Genomic DNA, 23,715 nt, shown 5'->3' on the forward strand with positions numbered 1-23,715 from the left:
CAAAAATCATCAGCAAACACTTTATTTCTGAAAAGATACAAATGCAATGCATAAAATCAAATTTCTATTGACAGTAGTTAATCACGACTGCAAACTTTGCAGCCAATTATCACCAATCAATCTGGATATCGTGAATATATTCAAGTCTTGTAAAACCATTTCTAATTAGACCACAACTTTGGAAATACCAATGCTGTCTTAAATCAATCGCCTTTCAAACATGTCGAATTAAGTTTTTTAATGATATATTTTTCATATGATAAAAAACTTCTCGTTGTGCTGACAGAAGGATAAGTTTATTTTTTTGTAAGTTAATTGTTCATACGATATTGAATTATAAATAGTAATGGCGATTGATTTAAGTAAGTTCAAACATAATGTGAACTTTATCGTCGTACAAATATATCTATGATCTTCTATAAAAAAAAATTATTTTAACACGTTTTAAGAACTGTATATAAACATCATGAAATTGTGAAATGAAAACTTTATTTTATCTAGATTTTGAAATGAAATAAGATGTTTTCAATTCATCATTTGTTTGAGCTATCGCAATCTAACATTACTGTATATTGCTGTTTATTTAAGTTGTTTGCATTCAGGGAGTATCAGAAGTCTTCTGCATCACGCTAAACAAGTATCAACATGTTTGACTGTGCATGATATCAAGTTAATCCAGTTAAGCACACAAAATTTCCTAGGAAATAGAAAGTTGTTTATTAACTACTAATTATTTTAAACGATGATAGCTACACCACACCTTGTGAAATTGATTTGATTTCTTTATATCACCAGTTTTTTAAGAAAAATGAACAAATGTTTAAAAGCAAGCACAAAAAGTCTGTAATCAAAACATTCAATATTCCTTATTCAAACCAAGATATCACTTTACTTAATTGATATAAATTGAGTTACACTCTTTCAAACACAAGTATTTCACAATGAATATTATAGAAAACAAAAGTAATATACATTTAACAGGTTAAACAATAGGAAAATAACACATACTGAAAAAGAAGTTATGAATGATTAAAACAATGTATACACCAGCTTTGAATTTATCATTTATTCAAAAAAGGATCGGGAAGGTCATTGTTGGCGTAAAAAACTCTCTGTATTAATTGCTTATCATGTTACCTGATAGATTTTTTAATCCAAATTAGCTTGAAATATTTGAAGTATTCTTGTTTAACTCATCTTTAGAAAAGACAACATACAATAACTTTAATCCGTAATGTTGAATACACCATTAAAGTAAGTATATAATGTGTTTATTATATTAGTAAGTGTTAACACACAATAAGCCTATGATATAAAAGACAGCTAATATACATGTACTAGTATGTTTTAACTATTTATAGTAATCGTTTATTGAAACTGTAGCATTGTTATTGTGTAAAAACGAAAATGACATAAATTTAAAAGAATCAAAAGAAGTCAACGATTTTGATTGATTTGCCAATGTTAATGAACGCTTGACCGATGTGTCTAAGTGATGGTCTGATAGTATTTAAGCTACAAAATGTAGTCTTCCACTCATGCAGAATATCTCGATTAAGTTTGACCAGATCTCTTTTATTTTGTTTATATCGAATCTCCTCCCAGGTTCCAAATTCCATTCCAAGCTCAACAAGAAAAGCCAAAGAGTTGTTTCCAACCAACGGAGCCAGTCTGTCGAGCTGTTCATCTGTAAGTAACTTGTCCCATATTTCTGGTTTCTGGTCTATTAAAAAAAAAACTTTATCATTCTTTTTTAATTAATGTTTTCCGTGTACTGATAACTGTCTATTTTCAAATTCGGTTATATTCGTGTAAATAGAAATCATTGGTTAGAGTTGTTTTCGTGTTTAAATGGACATACATATTTTTCAACAATGATGAGATAATAGTCAAGGCAAACTGATCTGAGCTTTATGTGTGTAATCTTTAAGTTGTATGAATAAAATCGGACGGATACCCAGTTGAAATTAAACAAAGAATTGGAACTCTTTGCTAGGGAAGGTAAAACAGCGAATTTTGTATATCTGAATTGTTTATATCGGTTTCTATTGGCCTTAAAGTAAAATAAAGTTGCATAATTAAAAAAATTATGCATCTTATATATGTGTTTTTTCTTAAATTAGAGTCTGGAGCCTCCAGAAATTTCTAAGCTTTTACATCATAGACAACTTTTCATAAAACAGTGGTAGGTGCAAATAGAAGTTGATCTTTTGTTAGCATAAGCATGCATTGTGCTGGAAAAAAAACCACACAGAAAGATAAAAGAATATTTTTTAAAGCATTACTTTGCCCCTAGAGTTCGATATTTTTGTTATTTTTCTTTTTTTGTAAAACATACTATTTTAGGAAAATCATTGTGTATACATCAGTTTGAGTAATTACCTTTATATCTAGCAAAAGTATATATGTCGTGTTTTTTAATTTATTAAACTTACCGAAGTCCATTGGTTTTCCTCTCACCACCTACAAACGTAATGAATAAATATTAAATTACAGGAGAGAAAACGCATCACTGTGAATTTTGTAAAAGCAAACAACATTTGAAATCATATAAAAAAAAACCACATTATAGTTTTGTTTAAATGTTTAAATATGATTCATGCGGCTATTGCATTACTTTTAAGTGTCGTCCTTGGCGCTATCGAATATATATATATATATATATAAAACAAATTTCTTTGTTTAATAACACATTTATCATTCTGAACCATTATTTATCGTAACATTAACAATTAAACTAACCTTGCAAAGAGTGTGTGGGTTTCGTATATTACCACTTTCAACAGCTTGTTTGATGTCATTAAATGTTAAGCAAAACTCATCACGACATTTTCGTAATGCTTCAAACTTCAATATTTCTGGTTCTTGATAAGAATCATTATTCAGCAGTGGTTCCCATAAAGTAGACTCCTGTGGCAGATTAATCAGCATCTCTTTCATTTCGTTTACTGTGTACTGCATTGACAACCGACGCAAGTGAATATCTTCTGGAATCTGCTTTAAGAAATCACTATCTTTCACTGAAAATGTCAAAGAATTACGAATTTCTGAATACAGAAAATTACGTCTTCGCAATGAAAACAGTCAAGGAGTACGTTTTATACCACTTGTAAGGTATCATTGCTGCATGATTATTTATTGACTTATGTTTCAATCTACCGACAAGAAATAGTTTCATTATTGGCGTGATCTAAAAAGACTGAATTTTATCAATGAATTTTCTAGGTCATAACATTTTGTAACTGTGACTACGGTTGCAATCCTACCATGTAATAGGGCAATTCTCTCTTGTATTGTGTGTTTTCTTGATCCTTAAACGTTCAAAGACGTTTAGGCTCGAGTTTTCTTTACGGACATTTTCGAAAAGTACTTTAATTTTATTGATATGATTGGTTTTGACACACATGACTTACAAAAACAAAATACCGAAATATATGATATGAATATTTACACATGATATTACACGCGTACAAACAGGCATCTTGTTATGCCCCACCTACGATAGTAGAAGGGTATTACGTTGTCTGGTCTGTGCGTTTTTCCGTCTGTTTGTTCGTTCGTCCGTCTGTTCGTTCGTTCGTCTGTCCTGCTTCAGGTTAAAGTTTTTGGTCGAGGTAGTTTTTGATGAAGTTGAAGTCCAATTAACTTCAAACTAAGTATACAGGTTCCCTATGATATGATCTTTTAATTTTACCCCCAGTTTCAATGTCCAATGAACATAGGAAATGATACATGTAGTTTAAGTTTCAGGTTTAATTTTTTTGTCAAGGTAGTTTTTGATGAAGTTGAAGTCCAATCAACTTGAAGCTTATTTCACATGTTCCCTATGATATGATCATTCTAATTTCAATGCCAAATTAGATTTTTACTCCAATTTCACGGTCCACTGAACATAGAAATTGATAGTGGGAGTGGGGCATCCGTGTACTGTAGACACATTCTTGTTACTCGAAGCTTTAAGCAATTAGTTTATCTTTTTTTCGTCTAGACTCTGTTAAGGACACTGTTTTTACCACTATCATCATTTCAAAACTATAGCTTATTTTTATCATAATAAACAATACAAATCAATTTCTTACCTGGGCATGCCACTCCACACTGAATTTGTTTCTGAAAAATATTTGTAATCAGTTATAATTAGGAAATCTCAAAGTCAAGGTCAAAGTATGGTCTTCAACACTGAGCATTAGTTCACAACTAACAGCAACCCACAAAAGACTTCAAAAATGTTAAACCATTCAAACGGTAAAACCAACGGTCTCGTCTATATAAAGAACGAGAAACACTTATGAACCGCATCAACAAACGACAACCACTCAACATCAGGTTCTTGACTTGGGACAGGTGCGAACAAATGCAGTGGGTTCAAACGTTTTAATAGGTTCACATTTTTGCCCTTACCTGTAACAACAGTGTAACATCACAACATAGAATTACATACATTTAAGTAAAATATCAAATACAATGGCTTAGTTCCACTAAAAGACATATTGACAAAAGTGCACATACACTTAACGAATAAATTTGATCTATGACACAATGTAAACAAAAAATCAATATAATAAGATTGAATAACTAAAGGCAACAATAGTATACCGCTATGAGATGTTAAATAATTTAGAAAGTCAACCATATCCTTGAACAAAATGTTGCCAAATAGAATAATGTACACAGGTAAATGAATATAATTATGTTGTAAGGAATATCGTATAAATGGAGAACGAAAATATTTTACAAAATAAATAAATTTTTTTCATAGTATGAGAAAAAAAAGAAAAAAATGAAGTCATACGAAAATCAAAGCTAGTTGTGTACAATTGAAAATAGCACATAATCACTGATATGTGTCCGGAAAACTGTTCAGTATTCGCCTTTATGAAGAACACAAACCCTATTTCCCCCTTTTAATAAATACAAAAAGTATAAGAACCTTAAAACACATAGATGCCTCAAAAGAGCCATATCCAACTTATTGTATGATAGAACTAGAACCAAGACGTCTTGCAAGTTCTTTATTCATCTTTTATTCCATCAAATATGAATAAAATTAAAGACAGAAAGAAGACACCATGGGAAAGTTGAGTCAATATCCATAACAACACAACAACGCCAACACAATATAAAACACAAAAATCAGATTACTTATTAGTACACAGAAAACTAAAGATTGAGCAATATGAAAACATAAAAAAAGTTGTTACTCTTGTTACATATGTTGTAATAAATTGGTTTGTTTATATTCTGTATCTATAAATGTAACAGAAGCAGTTGGCTAAGTAAATTTGGGTGGAAAAATGTCATGACATTGCAGTGTTCATAAACTATTGGGACATGTTAATGCTCTCACATAATGCTTGATCGAATATTGAAGCCAAAAGATTTATAAAATTGATAGGGAAACGTTCTATTATCTGTCACCCGTCATATATAATTGTTTTATACGCGCAAAACAAATTAAACTTAATAGTATTATCCAAAAGTACACGAAAATTAAAAAAAAAATATGCACGAAGGAGCACGTATGTTTTACATTTTGAAATTGTCTGTACTTAATAGAAAACAAGGACAACGATTAATCCATCCATGAAAAGCAATCAGTACATATACAGCAAAAAAAAACCAAAAAAAAAAAAAAAAACCACAAAAAAAACTGTTCTTCATCTTATAGTCACATTGAGGCAATTAAAATTATTTTTGATGCACCAACACGGCACTAGTTTGGTCTACATCAGAACCGCTTCTGAATAGTTAGAACTATCTTATTGCTTATAAAGTTGAAGAGTAATAGGAATCATGATTAAAACAATATCATATTCTGTCTTTAGTTATTTATGTCAAATTCTATCAACAGTAAAGGCGTATTAATGATATTTAATGTCAGCGGAGTAATACTGATTGCAGGATCGGTTAAACCCCGGTGGTAAAACGTCAACTAGTAATAGAGAACAGTGAAATAAGTTTTTCATTTTTTTAAAATTCATTAGACAACTAGTATATTCCAAGTATGAAAATGTATGTAAGAATCGTATATAAATTCTGTGTTATCGTAAATGACAAAGTTATAATCAAAATCTGGTTGATATATCTTGAATGTTGAATTTTCAAGAATCATTGAAAACATACACAGAAAGTAGTATATTGTCATAGACTTTCAACTAAATTCATTCTTGTGCATAAATGGTATTACCTTTTGTAAGACCCAAGAAGATAGAACATCCTTTCTGTGCCAAATTCCATGCTTCGGACATATCCACACATCATATTGTTCTTGAAGTTTAAACATTGGCAGGACACAAGGATCAACCGGTGAACTACAACATAAACTCAGGTCGAAGGAGGCTTTGTCTGTAAGATATCTTGAGCTACTTGTTTTGACGTAAAGCTGACTAATTTTCTCGAGAGCATCAGCCAAACATTCCCTGATACTAGATGCTAAATCCCTATTTATAAGTGCTCTAGTTGTTGAGTGAACAAGGCGGACAACAATAATGGCATCATCACAGCTGACACACATATCTAAGGAGGAATCGATTGTAAAAATTGCTGACCTATGAAACAGCATATGGTTGTCCTGCCCGTACCTTTTAGTTGCAAATAGACTCAAGCAATAGCTGACAAATCGAAATGATAAAGCTGGAGGTATCATTGACGAAGATGAACTAAATGCTATAGCTATATTTCTCTGTGCAAAATTTGGCGACTCAAGATAACCAGTTGTATTCTTGGTTCTAACCATGCTGGCAACGTAGTAAAACTCGGCTGGTATACGTTTGTGCGATTTATCATACCGTTTTGGTTCAACAAGGATATCAAGATATGTCATGACCCCTAGTAAATATTCCTTATGTTCTTGAAACTTCCTGTATTTATTCTTCTTCCAGATGTCTTCTATAGACTTCTTTCCGATAACGCCTTTCTGACTCATCAAATCCCAAGACTCTTGTCTCAATCTGTCCCCTTTACAGAAATTCCTATCAGTAACAATTGATTTGAATGCATCAATCAGATGTGTAGGTGCAAGTATGATGTGCTGATTCAAATGGACTTCCTCAAAGTATAAGATTCGTCCAACAGCATGCTGAAATTTCAGAAATACCTGCAATTCATCTTCTGTCAATGACCGAACAGGATGGACTTTGTTTATTGTTTTCATATGCTCCATGGTTATCAAAGGAATGTTGCGCTTTAGAAGGGAATCAAATTCTACTTCAAGAGGAATAAAGCATTTAGGAAGCTTTTGGCCCCACGTCGGTTGCATCATGGCTTGTTTGATTATGTTCTTTTTTATCATTGACATTTCGGGGTCATGTTTATTTTTTGCATTTACAAAAATTCTGTCTTCGATGACTAAATGGGAAAGCAATGGACTCCCAGAAAACATGTTCTCTATGTCATTAAATATTTGTTGCCGTCTTAATTCAATGTCCACCTGTAAACAAAATATTATCTAAAGCTGTATAATGTGCCTTTTGCAACAACACAATATAATTTACAAACGATTGTCTCTGGAAAACATTTGGTCATATGTTTCATTCTATCAAGCATGTTGACTGATCAATTTAATAATCATGGCTATCAATTGATCCTCGCTTGAACAAGCGAAATTTGAAATTAATGTAGGAACATTTATTGTATACTCAAATTTAAAGACTGCCTTTATGAAATAGCACTTGGTAGGGTCAATTGTAGAAAATAAAATTTACATTGAATCTTGTGGTGTTATATAATTGCTTACTATATTCATTTCTTGTAACAAACGTCGCAATTTACAAAATTCAGTTTAACAGTGAATCTGACGTAAGGGAAATTAAGGAGTTTTACCGTTAGGTCTGGTTTAATATGTAACAAATAAAAATAGTATTTATGGTCATGTAAGGAATCTGAAAACTGATTTTATTTTATTGGATACATGAACGCTTTACCAAATGTAAATCTAAAACTCTTTAAAACGCTAAATTGATTTCATTTAAGAGTAAAACAATACATGTCAGATTTATATATCGTAAAATTGATATATTGATTGTTTCGTACAATATCAATTGTTAGAATAAAATTTGAAATAAAGGACAGAACCAAGATATTATTAATCAATAAATAAATTAATAATCAGTAAAGACATAACTGTTACATAAGTTTTAACCTGGATAAATGAGGCAAACTCCACGGAGACAGTAACCTGGCAAATACGCAAACAACGTGTCTTGCAATGACCAAGACAGCATAAAAAAATCCATACTTACTGATTTCACTTTATCTTTATGAGTTAGTACAATCATGATTTTAGGAAATCCTGGTCGACTTCCTTTACAGTAAGTCACAATAGTATTGATCCAAAACTTCAAATAGTCTAAAGAAAGAAATGCTGCATAAATGCCCGAAACAAGATAATTAAATACATGCATTTTCCGTATTAATTTACAATACATGATATTATCCTAAGAATACTTCGGAATACATTTTAAATATTCAATCTTATATTAAATAAAATCCATAAATTAATTCTTATAAAATTGAGAAAAAATATAGAACCAAACAATATACACTGACATTGTTTGTGAAAATATGTTATCTTTACAGACTATAGGTTGCACTTTGTAAATACAGCTGTTTTACAAACCATATCTCTTTTGGTTAGATATATAATGTTCATAGATATTTTGTCCTGGTTACCTACGAGTTCTAAGATATGTTTCATTTCGTAGAGACATAATTTGGCAATATTACCAGTAAGTTTGCACATGCATAGCGGTGAAATTAAAATCTGTGAAAGTCCCAAAGTGAAGAGAGGGGCAATAACGAATTTAGTATATAAATATTGAAAATATGCCACACAACCCTATATATTATGACCTTAGAAAAAAAAAATAGTAGTTCGTATGAGCTTTTATTCTAGGATATTATTTTCACGAAACTTCATAGGCTAGCAAAAGTGGTACAGTTTAAGCCGTGAAAGTAGATCATATTGGATATTACATTTACTATACATGCATATAATTATATATAAATATATATATATGTATAACTGCAACCTATATTGGGTTATATGATAGAACATGTAGAATTTCACTTCACTGGTTTATCTTCAGAGAATGAATGAAATTAACTCATATATAAAATTTTTAAAATATTGCATAAAGATTAAGAAAATTCATGGTCTTTATTATGATGATTGATCATAAATTCATAGTTTACAATATGCATTGTTTACCTTAAGCCCTCTTTGCAAAGAAAATGCGTAATATAGGCACATTTATAATTTAAATTGTTAAGCAGTGCTTATGTTTACTCTATGCAGGCTTAAAAACTCTTAGATCATTGATAAATATTGTTAACGTTGTTTGGGTAGTCTTTGTCCTGTTGAAAAGTACGCTGTTACATTTGATTGTGCTTTCTTGTGGCTGCAGACAGGATTATTTAGCAAATTTAAGACTCCAGGGGCCAAAAAAAACCCCAAAAAAAACCGGAGAAAATCCCTATCATCTGGTCTCTTACACATATAATTTAAAGAGGTAAATTATTTAAGCATATAGTAAGAGGTTTTATTATTGTGACACGATTTCTAAACTGAATTTTGTGACAGATATTGGAGACAAAGGCAGGATTGAATACTTTATATAATCTTGAATGTTGTAATAATTGATTACTTTATAGTATCCTGAAATGTTGTCAATTTGTTATAGGAATAGTTTCAAACAGGTTCTAGACATTTCATGTCAGTAAAAAAAATACATAACGGATGAGCTGACATTAATTAAAGTTTCTTTTTTAGTTTCTTCAAAAATTGATACAGGAGTGGGGATATAAAATGTCGGTTAAAAAAAACCAATAGCGCTGTGATTTCGTTACAATTTGTTGCAGTGTTTGTATTGCTTCAACGTTGAAAAACTGTATCAAATTTTCTTATATCATGTAGTCAATATTATGATATTATTACGTGGTTATTTCTGTATTGGCCTTGTTATTGGTCCGAGGCTTGCTGTATTGGCCTGAGGCGAAGCCAATAACAAGGCCAATACAGAAATAACCACGCAATGATATCTTTATTAATTTACTACTACTATGGAACAAAATACAAAATTATTTTAATTGTTCAACATTTAATAATAATAAAAATTAACATTTGACACAATGTTTGAATAGTAAGAACTTTTTTTTTTCAAAGAAACAATAAAACTACTAGTCACGTTATTCTTGAGATGAAACAATTTCACTAGATACTGTGCTGGTACATGTTTTCTTTTTCTTATTGCTGCTAGAGACAATATTGATATTAATGGTACCACTACTAATAACGGCCCCACAAAACAGTGACAACAGATTGTCTTGTTTTTCTGACTCAGAGTGAGACTGCATTTGATTACTAGATAGATTGGTCATTTGTGCTACAGATGAACCTGACTCAACTAAGGGAACTATACTGCAAGGTTGATGTACAATTTCACTAATTTGTCCATCATCTATATCAGAACTGTCATGATACATGTTTTCAGGTGATTCCGGTATCATAACGCTTGAAATAGTATGGGAGGCTTTTTCTTGTTGTTTAACTGAAGGAACAGAATAGTGATTTAAGGACCCAATGTTTTTCCAACCTCCCAACTGTGCAACCTCTGTACCTGGCTTACCACTCTGCATTAAAGCAGTGTAAAAGGTTTTACGGCCTGAGTGATTGACCTTACGTCTTTGCAATTTTCCCTTTTCAGCCATGTTTTTTTATGATACGACCTAACTTGTCCCTTCCTACACATTGTTTGGAAAACCAGACATCGGTTTTTGGGTCCACTAATGGCCTTAAGTAAAATCTAGAGTCGTGGTTTACAGTAGGCCTATGACGACTGTATTTTTTGTAAATATGTATGAGACATTTTTCTCCTGCTTTTGGTTCTTCAAAGACTTTGGGCTGGACAGGTCTGTAATCTCCAACTTTTTCCCCACTTCTTGTTATAGTGCTACGTTCTGAAATAAAATAAAACTGTTAGTGTTTGTTTTTTTGCGTTAGGTTTTATAAACAAATGAACCAATATTGACCTCGGCTGGTGGCCTCAGTCAATATTGGTCCTTTTCTATTAAAAAAATATTAAGCTTGTAATTTCTTCAGGTTGATACGATTCTGGTTCTTGAAAAACAGCTGATATTGGTTCAAGATTGTAGTTTTTGTACATAAGAGCTGGAACACATTCATATTAATACATCCTCGTAACTACTGATACTTAATTAAACTGAGTCAGAGAGAGTTTGTAAGCAATGACGGTCATGTTTGTAACAGCGCAATATATAAATGTGCATGCAAATTCGCTTTTTCGTCGGAATATATTTTATTTTCTAAAAAGAACTTCATGTCGGAAACAATAATATCACCAAACATGTCAGTAGCATATGATACATACCATTGAATTCTAAATATTGCTTGCCATTGGATGTTTTTTTAAGTAGGACATCTCCCCATAACATATTGACATGATCCTGTCTTCCTCTCAGACCAAAATATGCACCATTGTTCAACCAAATTGCATTTAAAAGAGCTTCTGAATTTTCTAGATAAAAAAGTATAACAAAACTTCAATTTTTGAACTATTTACAACATTATTTTATATCAATTTAAATGCACAATGTGAAATAGTAAATAATAAGTTAGTATACTTCCTTGTAAATTTCATTTATTTTTATTTTGTTACAACAGCAACATTAAACTGTATTCTTTTTACATGATATTTGTGAAGTACTTGCTAAAGTTTACCTATAGGCTATATACATGCAATAACTATATGAAAAAAAGATAGTACATACGTGTACCAATAATTCCTTTCTCCTTGAGGATTGCAATTTCATCTCCTGTCAAGGAATCAGCTTTACTTGGTGTGTTGCCTTTTCCCATGGATTTCAGGGATTTCTTTTTTGTCTCCAGTACTCGTCTTGAGTGAGCAAACTCTGGATCTTTTTTTATACTGAAGTAAAAAGTGTGTGAAATTATATTACCTTAAAACAGTCGTAAATTTCAAAATTCAGATTTAATTTAAGGCAAATAAAAAATTCCATTACAAGTCATGTGTTTCCACTAAAAAACATTTTCAAAAAAGTTAGTTTCATACATAATTCATAATTTTTTAACCGTCTTTTGTTGGTTTTTTTTTTTATGTCAAAATACACTTTTACAGGGCTTAAATGAAAAAAAGGGGGGGAGGTATTCTGACTGTGCATCAATGCCATTATTTAAGTTAAGTTCATAAAAGAAAACTTAGTAGCCCAGGATTGGCAGCTTATGTAGATATATAAGTTTCAAATATTAAAATTAAAAAAAATGTACCTTATAGTGAGCTTCATATCCCTGAAGTATCTATCCAAGCTATTATGAATCCCATGTAGACTGTCTGGTTCATATTCTGTCAAGTCTCTCTTTCTGGATCCCAAAACGAATCTTGCTAACAGACTATCTAGTTCTTTAGGGAGAATTTCTGTTGGGTCCCTCATTTCACCAACTGATATGAAGAAGTCTCTAACAATTTTCACATCACTTTTAGTCTTGGATCCGGTGTTTTTGTTCTTATTAATGTCAAGAAATTGATCAGTCTCTTCATCAGTGAATATTTTGAATCTACCTACATTCTCTTCGTCATTTTCTTTGTTATCGTCGTCTTGGTCATCATTCCGTAATATTTGGGCAGTCATGTTATTCTGTGGCATAGTCGGTTGTTCAACTTCAACTTCTACTTCTAGTTCCTCATAACGTACAGAGTTTGCGACGCCTGTCACATTGTGTCTGATTGCCTCCGCCTCAAGTTCGGCCAATTCTGCATAGCGGAAGATATCTTCCACCAATGCGTCAATCATTTCATCTCCGTTTGTTATTTTTTGCGTTTAGACATGTTTGTTTTTGTGTGTAACTGTGTAGAATGAACAACAATGTTTTGCAAACGACTGTTTACATTAATTTGCCTTCATCGTTAATTTCTAACTATAAACCAGGAAGTTCCGAAAATCCTGTATTGGCCGGATCGGAACTGGGCCAATACAGAAAAAAATCTATATTGGCCTACTTATTCTGTATTGGCCGAGTTGCTACTTCCGTATTGCATAGACAGTTATCATCATATTAAGTACAATAAGAGAGTAGTTAATTAATAATATTTTAGATTGACTGGTACATAATAAAAAAAATAAGAAGATATGGTATGATTGCCAAAAAGACAACTCTCCACATGACACCAAATGACAAAGACATAAAATACGTAAGGCCTTTAACAATGAATAAAACCTATACTGCATAGTCAGCTTTACAAAGCCACGGAATGAAAATCATCCAATCCACGAAAAGATGTACAGCCTAATGGATGTACAAATTAACAATAAAAAAACTACTGAATTACAGACTCAACCTTCACATGAAATTTGGAAACATACATTTACTTAAACAACATCATGTGGGGTTTTAGAAAGCCCTTACGTGCACATGAATGAATATCGAAGTAGATGTTTTAAGGTTCACATTCTGTTTTCAAAAGTAGAAATTCGGCTGTACAGTATTTCAAACAAAACATTGCCAAAGAGCTTTACAAACTTTCAACACATTTTGATAAGTGTTTTAAGTGTACACCAAAGAATTAAAATCGAAAAAAAAATTCACAATGGACATAAATATAAATGAAAGCAACAAAAGACAACCACTACTATTACCCCTTGCTGTTTTAGGTCCACTCTTTCCTGGCAGATACTGTTCAAACGGACAGGGTTCATCCAAGGTTCTACTACCGTCTACTACTACCAAATATATAGCTCGATACGTCAGAAACGTTTGGTGAGTACTATAGAATACGTCTTGTCCTCCAAAGTCCCAAATAATAACTGGCGCTATTTTCTTATGATGCAGCTTTTTCTTTCCAACTATCACCGATTGCTCCAAAAATCTTTCCTGTGTCGTAGACACTTTTATTTCCGTCACATCCTTTTGGACGCCAAACATCTTCTTCAATTTTTCAATTTTGCCAGGGTTTCTTACTACTTCAGTATTCATACAACTTTCTAACGATTTTAATTTTGTATCTGAATTGTATTATAAGAAGGATACAAATTAAACAATATGATATTCAATTAACATGATTAACCCAAATGACTTCAGTAATAACTGTGTCTTCACAAAAAGAAGATTTATTCAGTATGTAACCTTATATATGTGTATTTTCTCATAAGTTAAATGCTAGATCTTTTATTTGTCTTAACACAATTTAGCATTAATGACTCTATCGATCTTATATATTTGTTGTAGTTTACAAGTTATATGTTCATTTGCAGTTAATTTCTATGATCTCCCCATCTTGGTTTGGTCCATTGTCATCAGATAAGTTGAAGCAGCGGTATTGTATGAGATCTTAGTTTAAAGTACACGACATATTTTCCTGGAATAAAGTAGATATACCGAAAGCTAACTGTTAGATACAATTGATGTAAAAACGATTAGTTATAACCTTCACCGAAAATATCATGTGTAACATTTTAGTCAAACAGACACAACAATTCACTGCAAAAACTTATGGTACGTAAAAAAGTAAAATGAGTGTGCGAAAATGTTTCTTTTAAAGTCTATTTATCATTCACCAATCAATTGCCCTCGTGACACTTTCGTTTTACGTCAGTAGTTGAAAAAGTTTGTTTTTGTATATGAAATTTAGAATTTTAAACCATTGATAAAACCAAAAGAGAATAGTTGAACAAACGCACATAACATAAACTATTTTCATTCACATGACAAAAAACTGAGAATGGTTTCAACATTATATATCAAACATATACCAGAACTTGTTTTATCATTAACGTTGTCAAACCTTGTAAAATAGTTATTTAACTTTTACCGTTAATTATTAATTCCCTTGTACAGAAATAAGGAATAAAGCATTTGGTTGGGTTTAATTTTATACTTTAGTATTTGGTTATATATATAAAATTGCTGTTAACCGTTGAAATATTCTCATTAGTATTTGATAATATGAAAGTAAAGTGTATTCAAAACCTCGTTTTTTTTTGTTATATGAAACATTATTCTAAAGATGACATTTTTGCATTTATGCCGGCCAGCCTGTCGTATTGTTGTGTTGACGGTCTAATTGAACCATATTTTTTCAACACTTGCTAATCGTGCATCATCGCAGACGACGTAGAACATCTTACTTTCAATCTATTTGACAACTGTGAAGAATACTTTCATAACATAAATGTAATAATATTCGCATGAGTTTCCGTAGTATTGATAGTGCTGTTCTGACAGGATAATACACTATTTTAAAATTGCATAAACTTTACCTGCATTAGGACATTCCACTTTATCTTTTTTAAAGACATATGGGTCACCTTGTGGAGCAATTTGTATATTTTTTCTTTTTGAATTTTCTTCAGTGGTGTCATTTGAGAAACCCGACAATGCTTCTATTGGAGTGTTTTCTGAACTCATTCTGCTATGAGTAATGGGCGGATCAACATCATCATCGATATTACTGTACTTATTTTGTATTTTGTCACTCTGATCAGGTAATGGATCACCTTTGATGATGCTAGAAGAATCATCATCGGACTGTTCTTTCTCAATCTCCATCAAACTCATCTTGTTCATTTTGAGGCTTGCCGATGTATCCTTCTCTTTTCTTAATGATATACTGATGGCAATTTCGGATAATGTAAAATCTAAAAGAAAAAGATTTAATATAACTTGAATGAATATAAAGTCAACAGTTTCCGAAAAGGTTTCACTCAAAGGCTCAAAGGCATTGAAATTCTAGTTTGATCCCAATTTTTTTTTTGGGCCGGGGGGGGGGGGGGGGGGGTTACGTGACATTTTCACCCCGTCCATTTTGCAATATTTGATGGTTAAAAAAAGCAGAATGTTGCCATGAATACCAAAAAAAAAAAAGGAAATGATATTTCACCCTGATGTAAAATCTTAACGAAAAAGATTTGATATAACTTGACTGAATTTAAAGATTAAGGTTGTATTCCACAGTTAGGTGGGTAGATTTAATGTCAACAGTTTTTGAAAAGGTATCACTCAAAGGCATTGAAATTCTTTTTGTAATATTTGATGGTAAAAAAATGAAAAATGTTGCCATAAATACACAAAAAAGAAATTACATTTCACCCTTTTAACTTTTGAAAATCAAATCTATGGTAGATACTGATTACATACATATCCACATTTATTTACTGTACTATCACTTGGGCCTTTCCTGTACAATCGCTTGGCCAACTTATCAGAGCTCATTTTGAATAGAAAAATAAGGAGATGTGATATGATTTGCAATTAGACAACTATCCATCAAATTAATTGGATGTACACATGTAAGCTATGTTAGGCGACTATACCCTAGAGTCGGCTATATATAAAAGGTCTAGACATGAACAAATATGGAACATTTCGATTGCTTAAGTAAAATAGTTTGATGAAATAAAACCTGGTTTAAATGAAAATCAGCAAATGCATGTATTCGTCAGTTTATGTATACTAAAGTTTTTTGATAAAATAGAATGTATTTGTTTTATTTGAGAGTATATCAAATACCTTATCAAGATTTGTTTCTCAATTTTTGTTTTTTCAAGATGCATTATGATTAACAAGATGTCCGAACAAATTTTAGAACTTATATATTAAACATAAAAATGTAAAGAATAGAAAATATTTTTAAAATAGGACAATACATGTAGTCTTAAGTTAAGTACGTACTACTATGAGTCTGTAGCTTGTTTGTAATACAATTTCTTACAGCTAAATTTACAATAAGAGTTAGAACTTACGCGTAGAATAGTTGAACCGTGGATTTGTCATACTGGTATGACATCAAAGTTAGGAAAGATTACAAAATCGTTTTGACAATGAACCAAAGTATTAAGATTGATGTAAGGTTACAGATATAGGTATGCTATTTTGAAACTAAAAGTTATATTGCGTATACGTTTGAAAAAAGAATAAAGAATTCTCAACAACCTTCTTGTTTTTACTAATCAGATGATCATTAAATTTTAATCAATGAAAGACAGACTATGTTTTGATTTCAGTTATGTCAGGGATTAGTTCATTATATTGCCCTCTATAATAAATTGTTCCCCATTGATAGTTTTATAACCGGTAAGTAGGAGAATTATCTAAACAAAAGGATGAGTTTTCTTCTTTTAAAAGTAGCTGAACTAAATGTTATTCATTTTTATATAATTATTTTCAGATGAAACCTCTCACAATGTAAAGAATTATATTCAAGTTTACCTGTTTATAATGAGTTATTAACAAATTTAGGTCAGTATGACAGCAAAAATGTGGGAAAAACCCTATGTTTACAATTAAAGAAGCGATTGATGCAATGGTCGAAGTCATTTCAAGAATGTTCTCATGTTTTTTTATCACTCACTGAAGAAGTTTAAGATAGTTTACACCCTCTGTATGAGCTTCCTTTTAGAAAACAAGTGTCAACATATCATTGGGAACAATGCCTTTTAAATTGTTTTTGTAAAATTCTTAATTACCACTCTAAACAAGTTAAACGACATAATTGTGTTTAAACATTCTACATTATTTTATAGCATGAAATCGTCGTAATTGAAAAGTAATGTTATTAGTTTTGATAAAATAATCGAATGAAATCGATCACATACAAAAATCATAGCAATCGATAGCACAAACATCTTTCACGTAATCGATTACTAAGCAGTTAGTAATACCGCAGTCCCACTAGGCCACGATCGCACTACGTCGTGGTGAGGTCTTCAAGATCGTGATGAGCTAGGCCAACTTTGAACATGTTCAAAACAATCGTGGTGCGGTCGCGGCGCAATCAGGTCGTAATGGCACCGTAGAGAGAGTGCACTAAGATCGTAGTGATATCGCAAAGGTCGATGTACCATCGTAGCGAGAGCGTAGCAAAAGCGTGATTCTATTCGGAGAGACTGCGCTACGACCTCATAGCGACGTTATTACGACCTCACTACGACCACCACGTTCTCACTGCGACCCAACTACGCTTCCATTACGACTATACCACGCTGTTCACGACCTTAACCCGCCCTTGCCGTCCTCATCACGCTCTTCTTACGACCTGACAACGTTCATACTATGACCATCATTCTCATTCTCATTTTCATATAAAATATACTAAATCTCTCCATGTTTTATTTGTTTGTATGTAATAAGAACTTCTTGTCCATTTGCTCAACAATGCTTCTCGTTTTTATATAGATTAGACGGTTGGTTTTCCCGGTTGAATGGTTTCACACTAGCAATTTTTGGGGCCCTTTATAGCTCGCTGTTCAGTGTGAGCCAAGGCTCGTGTTGAAGGCCGTACCTTGGCCTATAATGGTTTACTTTTATAAATTGTTACTTTGGATGGAGAGTTGTCTCATTGGCACTCATACCACATCTTATTATATCTTTTGACACATCTGTGTCATCTCTGCTATCGTTCACTGAAATATCGACATTTGAGCTTAATGAACCAGCAATAGGTTGTAATTTAGGTTGGATTGCTCGGTCCGACATCTCTGCTTGATCAGGATTCGTTAATATAAGAGCTCCCTCTGTCTCTATTTCAACCCCTACAACCATACCAACGTGTTCTAGTAGATTTTGGTGGCATGACTATAATGTTACCGAGAAATCAACGTATGAATCAGAAATAGAAGGAATGGCACTGTAATGATATGGAACTCGATGTTGACGTTATTGCTGAGAACGTAGTAAGATCGCGGTGTGGACGTAGTATAATCGTGGTACGAACGTGCTATAATAGCAATAGAAGCGTGGTAAGATCATGTTGCAATCGGATAACTCGTGGTATGGTCGTAGTGAGAACGTGGTGAGCGTAGAAAGATCTTGATAAGCGTAGTGAGGTCGCAGAATGAGCGCGGTGAGAACGTGGTATAATCGTAGCGGGATCGTTGTAGAAGAGTACTGAGGACGTAGTAGCATCGTGAAAGCAACGAAAATTTACATTTTCATGCCGCTCAAACTGCGACCTCACCACGATCTGAATTTATTTTAGATCGCGGTGAACGTGATGCGATCGTGGTCTAGTGGGACTGGGGCTTTATCTTGCCCATCTCTGGTGTTATTGCATTAATACATCTAAATTTCAAAACCAGAATTAAAAATTACCATATTAATCGTTCCAAAATTTGAAAGACATTTAAACTGTTAAAGGTTGCTCAAGGATGTTCGCACCTCTTACTTTGATTTTTTGCCAAATTTTCTGGATTCTCTGATTTAATCCATGTTTTGCCATAACAAAATGTGTCCACTACTGTCTTTGTATATCAAATAACAAATAGTTTTATTAGTCATATTTGAAAATTTTATAAAAATCCTTCTGGTTTTTTTTAAGTTTTAAAAGAGATTAGCGGACAATGTAAAAAGTAGGAACAATATAGAGAGAATCATTTCCCGCCAAATTTTATATGTCTTATATCTCAAAATCAAGCTGCTCTTTCAGTTTCTTTGTTTATAAACTATAATTTTATAAGAGTCTTTTACCAAGCTTGTTATTTTGAAAGACAGTATCGAAATCCGCAAATATTTATTTTATTTTTATGATTTAAAACTAGGACCACGATACCGCTACGATATTATAAATTACCAAAAAAAATGCGCAGTAAGATCGTACTAAGGATGTGATAAGTACATTCGTAACAACAACTAGTTGTATGAAAAGCGTACAACGGTCGTAGTAAGATCGAGATAGACGTGAATGCATCGTATTGGAAACGTGCTACAATCCGGGAAGTCATGGGAAATATCTAACTTTGACTTCACCACGATTTCACGGTGACTATACTGATTTCCATGCGTTTTTATAAGGCTTCTACTACGATATTTTTTACTACTTCAGTATTTTTACTACTTTTTGAAGATTTGATTTTTGTATACACCTGGCGTTAAACAGTAAAAAAAAAAATACAAATTAGACAATATGATATTAAATTAATTCAAATCACTTCAGCAAATCAGCGTTGTTACAAAAAGAAGATATGCATTTTATCAACCTCATATGTGCGTATATTCCCACTATATCTCTTATTTGTCTGAACAAAATCAAGTGTTCACAACTCCATTTATCTAAAACATTTGTTGTAGTCGACAAGAACAATATTTGTTTACAATTAATTTCTATGACTTCCCAATTTGTTCCATCGTTATCAGATTAGATGAAACAGAGATATTGTATGATATCGATATTAATACACACAGCATGTTTATTTAGAGTAGCTTAAATATTATTAATCAGTTATTACCCTCACCAAAAATATCACGTGTTACATTATAGACAAAAAGGCACAGCAATTCACTGCAAGAACTTAAAAAAGTAAAATGATGATAAATAAAACAAAAGAATTTTTTAAAGTCTATTGATCATCCACCAAACCATTGCCCTCGTGACATGTTCGTTTTACGTCAGTGAAGAAATACTTTATTTGTATATGACATTGAGAATTTGAAATCATTGTTACAACCAAAAGAGAATAGTTGCACAAACGCACATAACGTAAATTGTGATATTTTCCTTCACATTAAAAAAAACTGAGAATGGTTTCAGGTTAATATATCATACAAATACCTGATGGAATGGTAAAATTATTGTATAACTCGTTTTGTCATTATCTAATTGAACCATAATTTGTGGACAATTGCATCCTCGAAGACGACGTTAAATATCAAAAATTTAGTTGTATTAAGCATTTCGAGTGGAATGACTTATTCCTCAGCTTTTTTGTTTCGTTCCATACATGCATTTGATATTGCTATGTAACCGTTCCAAAATGCTCCTTTTCATTTATAAAAAAGGAGTTGAGTGTAGTTTAAAATTGAAATTGCAGTTGTTTTCTTCGACTATTCGCCCATCGATAAAGTGCTTATCGTTCCCCTTAACTCTACTTGTTTTGTATTTTGTTAAACTCAGGTTATGGTTCATCATTTTTACTAATTTTGTCTAGGTCTGGCTTTCATTTGGCTTTCATAGTTATTCTTGATCTGTTGTTTTCTCGTTTTTTTTTTAAAGGTTGGTCAATGTATCCTATTGTCGCAACAATCTACTTAATATGTAACTTTTTAATAATGATAAATCTTAACGCAATTTAGAAAACCAGACCTGATACCAATGGAAGAATGTACACCATTTTAAAGTCAATTCGTACCATAATCTTTATTCAGTTGAAAGTTGCATCGTGCATCGCGGAAGACGTAAAAAAAAATGTACTTTCTATCTTATTGACAACTGTGAATAATTCTTTCATAACATAAATGCAATGATATTCGCATGAGTTTCCGTAATATTGATAGTGCTGTTCGGACAGAACAAGACACTACTAATTGCATAAACTTTACCTGCATTAGGACATTCGACTTTGTCTTTTTTACGTAAAAATGGGTCACGTAGTGGAGCAATTCGTATATTTTCTCTTTTGGAATTTTCTTCAGTGGTGTCATTTGAGAAAACCGACAATGCTTCTATTGGAGTGTTTTCTGAACTCATTCCGCTATGAGTAATGGACCGATTAACATCATTATCGTTATTACTGTACTTGTTTAGCATTTTGTCACTCTGGGCAGGTAATGAATCATTTGTGATGATGTAAGATGATTCATCATCGGACTGTTCTTCCTCAACTTCCATCTTGTTCATTTTGTTCAGTTGGAGGCTGGCCGATGTATCTTTCTCTTGTCTTAATGATCTACTGATGGCAATTTCGGATAATGTAAAATCTAAACGAAAAAGATTTAATATAACTTGACTGAATATAATGTCAACAGTTTCTGAAAAGGACTCACTCAAAGGCATTGAAATTCTAGTTTGAAATTTTTTTTTTTGGGGGGGATATTTGACATTTTCACCCCCCTCATTTTTGCGATATTTGATGGAAAATAAATGCAGAAAGTTACTATGAATACACAAAAAGAAATTATATTTAACCCTTTTAACTTTTGTAAATCAAATCTATGGTAGATACTGATTACATACATATGCACATGTATAACACAAAATGTTAGTTAATGTATTAGAAAGCCAGGAATAGTTGATGATGCAATATTGGGTGGTTCAATTTTTTTAATTTTATTTTCTAACTGTGGAGTGCTACCAAAGACATTTGATAGAAAATTGGAACCGATATTTTCTATAAGACCGAAAAGTATTTTATAGTTGATAGGTATATTGATAATTTATAAATATATGTTTAAAACAAATGTGCTTCAAAAGTTACGTTGTATCATGCCAATATCGATGACAACGGAATCACATTATTCTGGTAAATGGAACACCAAGTGTTTCAAACTAAATGATAAAAATATTTTACAGCATAAAGACTGCGAGGATTATTTATAACAAATAGCATTGAGGCACTGTACTCTTTTTGATCATATTTTATTTGTTTTATTTACATTTCAACGTTGTTATACTGGAATGGTATAAACGTAATCTCTAATCATAATCGATTGGAATTGATAACATTTTTCAAGTAATCAACAGTAATCTGTAATCAAACTTTTCGATTAAATTTAATCGTAATTTAATTGATTACAGAAACATTTATGATGTAATCATCGATTACTTTTTAATTACATTTCGATTGCTTAATTAAAATAGTTTGATGAAATAAAACCTAGTTTAAATGAAATGAAGCAAATGCATGTATTCGTCAGTTTATACATATTAAAGTTTTTGACCATATAGAATGCATTTGTATTATTTGAGAGTTTATCAGATACCTTATTTAGATTTGTTGTCTAAAACTTCATTCTGATTGACAAGATCTCTTAACAAATTTAACTATATCTCCATATATTTGTAATAAATGACTGTCAATGCTTGTCAATAATTTTAGAACTTATATTATTATATTAAAAACAAAAACGTAAAGCATAGAAAATAGATTCAAAATAGGAAAATACATGTAGTCTTAAGTTAAGTACGTACTACTATGAGTCTGTATGCTTATTTGTAATACAATTCCTTAAAGCTTAATTTGCAATAGGAGTTAGAACTAAAGCGTAGAATAGTTGAACCGTGGATTTGTCATACTGGTATGACATCACAATTAGGAAAGATACAAAATCGTTTTGACAATGAACCAATGTATTACGATTTTTGTTCGGTTACAGATATAGGTCATCCATTCTGAAACTAAAATGTATAGTGTTTATGATTGTAAATAGAGAACAAAGAATGCTAAACAACCTTCTTGTTTTTACTAAAAAGATGATCGATGACTTCTTTTTAATCAAAAACAGAGTATGTTTTGATTTCAATTATGTCTAATTAAGTGAGAGATCAATTCATTATATTGCCCTATGTTATAAATATTTCTCCATTGGAAGTTTTATAACCAGATGAAAGTTTGTTATATGAACATGAAAACTATGAAATAATGAATAGTCAAGCCTACCATACCACTATCTCGCCGCGATCTTAATTTTTAGAGATCCTAGTGAGATTCATAGTCTTGATCGAGTGTGATTGGGGCTAGACAAGGTTCAAATTAAGAAATGAAGCATTTGCCTTTTTCTTATGTTCCGTCTGACATATATAAATGTTAAATGATTTTTAATTGAAAAATGTCCTTTGAATATATATCAAATTCAAAGTTTTATTTCAATTCAAAGTTTTATTGCCATATAAACTTTACAGTTTGTGACATATAACAACAACAAAAACAAATAAAGACAATAACTAAGTAACTCAATATATATACACAAATTCA

General features: G+C 31.7%; 1 protein-coding gene across 1 annotated transcript; it reads right to left on the reverse strand.

Moving 5' to 3' along the window:
- Window positions 1-1,427: 1,427 nt before the first annotated feature.
- On the reverse strand, window positions 1,428-15,598 carry LOC143058087 (uncharacterized). Its single transcript, XM_076231552.1, has 8 exons — window positions 15,292-15,598; window positions 13,672-14,037; window positions 8,241-8,347; window positions 6,188-7,429; window positions 4,080-4,110; window positions 2,743-3,020; window positions 2,436-2,463; window positions 1,428-1,723 (listed from the first exon to the last, which is right to left on the reverse strand). The coding sequence occupies exons 1-8, from the start codon at window positions 15,596-15,598 to the stop codon at window positions 1,428-1,430; spliced, it is 2,655 nt and encodes an 884-aa protein (XP_076087667.1).
- Between the last annotated feature and the right edge of the window lie 8,117 nt (window positions 15,599-23,715).

The sequence above is a fragment of the Mytilus galloprovincialis genome, chromosome 14 (assembly GCF_965363235.1).
Source record: "Mytilus galloprovincialis chromosome 14, xbMytGall1.hap1.1, whole genome shotgun sequence".
Lineage (NCBI taxonomy): Eukaryota > Metazoa > Mollusca > Bivalvia > Mytilida > Mytilidae > Mytilus > Mytilus galloprovincialis.